Source organism: Pseudogymnoascus destructans (genome assembly GCF_001641265.1).
Source record: "Pseudogymnoascus destructans isolate 20631-21 unplaced genomic scaffold scaffold_14, whole genome shotgun sequence".
NCBI classification, from domain to species: Eukaryota; Fungi; Ascomycota; class Leotiomycetes; order Thelebolales; family Thelebolaceae; genus Pseudogymnoascus; species Pseudogymnoascus destructans.
This window is the reverse complement of record NW_020167533.1, coordinates 394,116-399,700: the sequence shown is the minus strand read 5'-3', so window position 1 is coordinate 399,700 and position 5,585 is coordinate 394,116. Positions and strand designations below refer to the sequence as shown.

Below are 5,585 nucleotides of genomic sequence, written 5' to 3'. Positions count from 1 at the left end.
AGTAGAGGATGCACAGGCTATTATCGCACAGAAGGATGTGGATGAGCAGGTACGACGCGACGTACGTGCTGTTGGGGGTAGTCACAAGGAGGGGCAACCGTCTAGGCGATGCTGTGGGATCTGTGGAAAAGCTGGTCATAATGCGCGAACTTGTCAAGAAGCTATAGATATGTCTAGTTCATCTGATTCCGCTTAGTTATAGTTAATTTAATATGTTATGGTTGATTTATTGATATTCAAAGTAGAATGCCAATGAAAAGTGTCCGAGGTACTGATATGTCCGACGTACTGATAAACCACGTTATGTATAAACACTATATATTACCACCACCTAATACCCTACGTATATGCCGTGTGAATCCCCAAATATTGATGCCATACAAATCGTCCATAGATGGTTCCCTCGAAATCCCTTCACAGCCCGAACCCGACTCCGAAAAGCAGGCAAAATGCTTGTTAGATCTCTCCTCGTCCTCGAGTCGGTCATGCCCACAACAAAGAATATCCGCAAGCATCACCCCCTTTATCCCTCGTCCTCGAGTTCTTTTGTCCTCACCTCACATCATCTTTATTCACACACCCGTCCTTGTCTTCCCTCGCCGTCCTCGCCCATCAAAGGAACCCCCTCCCAGACAAAGCACTCTCCGTATACCCATCCGCCCCTTAAAATGCCCATTCCTATAGGCCCCCTCCAATTTTTGTTTTACTTCTCAATCCATCGAACGACAATAATTCACTGCTCCCCAACGCGACGAAGCACACATTTCCACTCACCAAACACCGCTCGAACAAGAGCTAGGGCGCCATGCCCCCCCAAAAAGGAGTCTCGCAAGGAGGGCTAGGAAGCCGTACCGGGCTGCGAAGCCAGGGGGGAACCAACCCGCCAGACCCCGGCGCAGGCGCAGGCGCCCCTCCGCTCGACCCAAACAACCAATGCGCCCCCGGTATCCTGCCACCCGGCCCCTTATATGGTCATGGAGTCCAGAGAGCCACACTCACACCATCCCTGTCAACCGCCTCGCAAATCCAGCCCCGGCCCGGCGAGGACCCCGGGTCGTTCGAGAGACGCCGCAAAGCGCGGGAGCAAATGTCCGCAATGCAGGCGGCGAGGCGGGCTCGGGTGCGCGCGGTTGCTGAGGCTGCCGAGGCTACCCGGGGTAGTGGGGAGGTGGAGGAACCGAAGAGGAAGAGGCCCAGGCGGGAGCTGGTAGATAAGCTGAATGCGGGCGCGACGAGGGTGACGAGGAGTGCGATCGAGAGGGACGAGGAGCTCGGCAACTGCCCTCATTGCTCGAGGGGGCAGACGTGGCCGCTGAAGTGTCATGGCGGCGATGAGTGTATTGAGTGCGAGGCGAGGGAGATCGTGTGCATTAGAGCTAATAGAAGGCAATTCGATATAAACCGGGCGAGACAGCTGCAAGGAGTGGAGCCCTGGCGCCCGGATATTGATCAATGCCGCCAATGCAAGAGTAGGGGCGGTCGGTGTTTTATGCCCAATATGATGCTTCCGGGGCCGTGCGACCTGTGCCGGTTGAGTGGTCTGGAGTGTGATATATCGCCTCTTCCGGTGAGGCGATGTCCGAACTGTCACTGGGAGCACAAATGTGTTGAGTGTGCCAGAAACCACCTACGTTGCGACGGCAAAATCCCCTGCTTGGTGTGTCTGCGCAGAAATATTCCGTGTGTTGGCCTTAAACCCGATGGATCTTGTCCAGATATACCTATGTCAACATACGGCACGGGTCTACCACCCGCTCCGCAGCGCATGAATGTTAGACCTTCTGCAGATATGAGGAATTGGCCACCACCGAGTGATCGGCTTGAAGTTCCAGGCAATGTGGCCATACCGGGCGTCCTTCGGGGCTATCAGGTCCTAAACTTTGGACCAGGGCATCCAGGTGTTGCAGGACCAGCTGTAGAACCATATGTAAGTCCATACCCACCAGCTGCAGGACCAGCTGTAGGAATATTTGCACCACCAGTCGCAGGACCATCTTCGGAACCACCTTCAGGACCAGTTGCAGGGCCATCTTCAGAACCATTTGCAAGACCATCTTCAGAACCATTTGCAGGACCGTCCCAGTCCCCACCCGTCGAAGCAGGCCCAAGTTCCCAGCCGCTCGGGCAAGGCCCTGGAATCAACCCTAATAACTTCCGCAACAGCCTCTACAATCCCTTCAACGATGACAAGCCACCATGCAGCCACTGCGCAGCGGATCTCGAGAACCGCATCTGCGATCAAGACTCTCCCTGCTGGGAATGCTCGGTACGAGGTATCGTAGAGGCAGAAGACTGCCGGACCTCTCGACCATGCGAGCTCTGCTTCATGAACGAGATGCCATGCGACGCTGGTTCTCCCTGCCAGCACTGCATGTTCCTCGGATTCGGCGCCGACGAGTGCCGTCCCGAAGGCCTTGGTCCCCAAATATATTTCCCCGATAACCCAGAAGAATCCGATGACGAGCCGTACATTCACCTCACAGGACAGCCGGAATTCGACTATAGCTGCGCCTTCTGCGTCGCGTATGGGTTCGAAGGGTGCGATCCGCGAGATCGGCCATGTTTGCCGTGCATTCAGCACGGACGGACGGCGCTACAGTGTCGCTTTGAAGAACGCTGTGCCAGGTGCATAGAGATGGACGTGCCATGTGATGGCAAAATGCCTTGCTCCTTGTGTGCCACCGCGGATGGGTTGACTAGTATGATGTGCCTTGGCCGTGGGGACACAACCATGCCGGGGGCCACCATCAACGAGCCCCCTGAGGAGGGAGACGACATTCCGATGGGCGAGAGAGGTGACTACCCACCTCTCGCTGGGTTTGGGTACCAGTTCCCCCCGCGAGGCGGGAATAACCCTTTTGCTCCACCCCAGGCACCGCCGCAGGAGCATGTCGACCCTGCCGCTTTAGTTGCGCAGGGACTCCAAGGACAATCTATCCTTCCACAGGAAGAGGTCCCTCGAGTACCACCCGGAGGCTTCTTCTTCCCGCCTGCACACGTCCGTGAGACACTTCTCCCCCACTACCGTATCCGCACAGATGTATACGCCAACGGCCAATTCGATCCTCAACCAGGAGCCCATGTCAACTGGCGGCCGTGGGCGGAAAACTTCAGGTGTAAAGAGACCCTTGCAACTGGGATGCTTTGCAACGTCCTCCCAACCATGGACTGTGACGGCGGCGAAGAGCACGGAGACAGGAACTGGTGCGTTTGCGGGGAGTGCCGCAGACGTGCAGAGGAAAGCACGGCTCATCTCAGGGAGGAGATTGAGGTGAAGAAGAACTTGTTTTGCTGCTCTACATGCTCACAGGCACAGATGAATAAGTTCATCAGCGGCACGGCATTCGAGAATATGGAGACGTTGGTGGATAATCACTGTGATTGCGACGCTCAGATGCGGGCATGGCTGTGCTATGCGTGTCGGTACAAGGTGATCCATGTTGTGGGCAACCGGATGATATCGACGAGGGAAAAGCTGACGCGAGATTCCGACAACGCTATACTCTGTCCAAGATGTGGAGTGGAACCTGGGAATAAGGAGGCGGCGTATACTTTGGCCAATGGGGTCGCGAGGTGTTCGAGCTGCTGGGTTTGGATCAACTATGCCAAATGAGGCGTGATACTGTAGAAGCGTAGGAGAAGGGGGCGTTGGATAGTTGGAGGCATTGTAAAGTTGGCGGCATTGGATAGTTGGCAGCGTTTGGGTTGGGTTGTTTGTTGTTTCAACTTGGTTGAATTTTGCTGTTTAGATCAAAGAACGAGATATCTGCATCACCATATAGTTTTGTCAGTCCCTGTCAAAACATGGTAGGCGATGAAGAATGATGAATATAATTGACCTCAGGCCTGACGCCTATCGACGAGGCAAACTATCTTGCAACCTGCATGATCTGCTTCGCCCTCCATCTCATCACTTCCTGCCATTCACCACTCCGCGTCACCCACTACCGCTCCCACAAAGCGACAAGCCAAAATCGCTACAAGATAAATCGGACAGCATCATACAAACGAGGATATCCAGCTGAACAAAACTACGACGCACAAACTGGGGGATTCCCCATGAAATTAATATGGTAAAAAAAAACTCCTAGGTAAAAGACTTTGACAAAATAAAAAACGAGAAATGGTTGGGTGGGTAACTCGGTCCCTGATGTCCTGTTGACCTCCATGTCTATACCTTCGTTCGTCCTCCACCCGCTAGAATGGAAACCCCCTCCAACTCCACCAACCCCCGTCCCACGCACTCTCGCGCATTTCCCTTTTTCAAGTCGCCCATTGTAATCCAACGTATCGCTCCCTCCCCTCCAACCACATCAACACCTTACATCAGGACACACGATCCGCAGCATCCCCTGGTGTTCTCGCCCTCACCCATCTCCATCTTGCCCTGCGGTCCGCCGTTTCCCTGGCCACCACCGCCGCCACCCTCGAAGTTACCTGCCATCTGCTTGTTATAACGGCGGATCTCGCGCACGATGTCGAAAAACGCGTTGTCGACATTGATGCGCGACTTGGCGGACGTCTCGATGAATTTGCAGCCGAAGGACTTTGCTAGTGCCTCTCCCTCTGGAAACGAAGTCTGTCAGTATAATTGTTCCCGCGACAAATGATACCGACGCGTTATGCACGCAGAAAGTAACGTATGTGGAGAGGGAAACACAAAATCACGTACCCTGCTTAGAAACCTGCCTCTCGCCCTCCAAATCGCACTTGTTTCCTACCACAGTGATTGGGAAGTAGTCCTTGTCCTTAACTCGCAGGATTTGTTGCTGGAACGTCATGATCTCCTCAAACGACTGCCGCGACGTGATGGAGTAGACAAGCAAGAAACCCTCGCCTGTGCGCATGTACTGCTCCCTCATCGCTGAGTACTCCTCCTGTCCGGCTGTGTCGAGAACATCGAGAAGCGCGACCTCATCGTCGATCACGCACTGCTTGCGGTACGAGTCTAAAAAGGAGAGCAGTCAGTTCCTGCGGTGGATGCGCGTTTGTTCGTCGGCCGAGGCAGAGTGGGCCGTACCTTCAATCGTAGGGTCATATTCGTCGACAAAGTGGCTCTGGATCAATTGGATCGTCAAACACGACTTTCCGACACCACCACCACCGACGACAACGAGCTTATACTCGCGCAAAAACTGCAAGAGGAGAACGTGTTAGCTCGCTCCGCCATTTGCATGTTTGTAGAGCTCCTGCGGTGAGGGTAGAGCAACCGCAGAATTGTAGTCTCTGCCGTACCTTGGATGCCATTGTATATGGAGTCGCGATGACTCTTGGGGATAGTGGAGGTGAGGTCCTGATGCGGAGAGGTGAGGTCGGTGGGATCTTATGGTGGCTCGGGGGTTGGTTGGGGGGTAGGCAGCGAATTAGAGGTGTTGGGAGGTTTCTGTGCGTTTCGAGACGGGGCTGGGGTCTGGGGTCTGGGGAAGCGAAAGCGACGTCAATTGCGAGCGACTCAGCAGTCGGACGTGGTGATTGAGGAGGAATAGTTTGCCTCCTGTTTGTTTTTCTCCTTCACGCGAGGAAGATATTTGGTGACGTTTGGTGATGTTGGTTGATAAGTTTAGATGTGGATGGGGGGAAGGGAC

The 5,585-nt window shown here is 54.4% G+C and overlaps 2 protein-coding genes across 2 annotated transcripts; one reads left to right on the top strand and one right to left on the bottom strand.

Moving 5' to 3' along the window:
* Positions 1-261: 261 nt before the first annotated feature.
* VC83_05618 (uncharacterized protein) lies at positions 262-3,613 on the top strand (the record flags this gene model as incomplete). Its single annotated transcript, XM_024469236.1, has 2 exons — positions 262-1,469; positions 1,716-3,613. Exons 1-2 carry the CDS (start codon positions 806-808, stop codon positions 3,611-3,613), a joined length of 2,562 nt encoding a protein of 853 aa, XP_024323013.1. The 5' UTR covers positions 262-805.
* A 708-nt stretch (positions 3,614-4,321) lies between these two features.
* RAS1 (Ras GTPase) lies at positions 4,322-5,247 on the bottom strand (the record flags this gene model as incomplete). The annotated part of the gene is made up of 4 exons (XM_024469235.1): positions 4,322-4,566; positions 4,673-4,948; positions 5,021-5,135; positions 5,236-5,247. The coding sequence occupies 4 exons, from the start codon at positions 5,245-5,247 to the stop codon at positions 4,322-4,324; spliced, it is 648 nt and encodes a 215-aa protein (XP_024322988.1).
* Between the last annotated feature and the right edge of the window lie 338 nt (positions 5,248-5,585).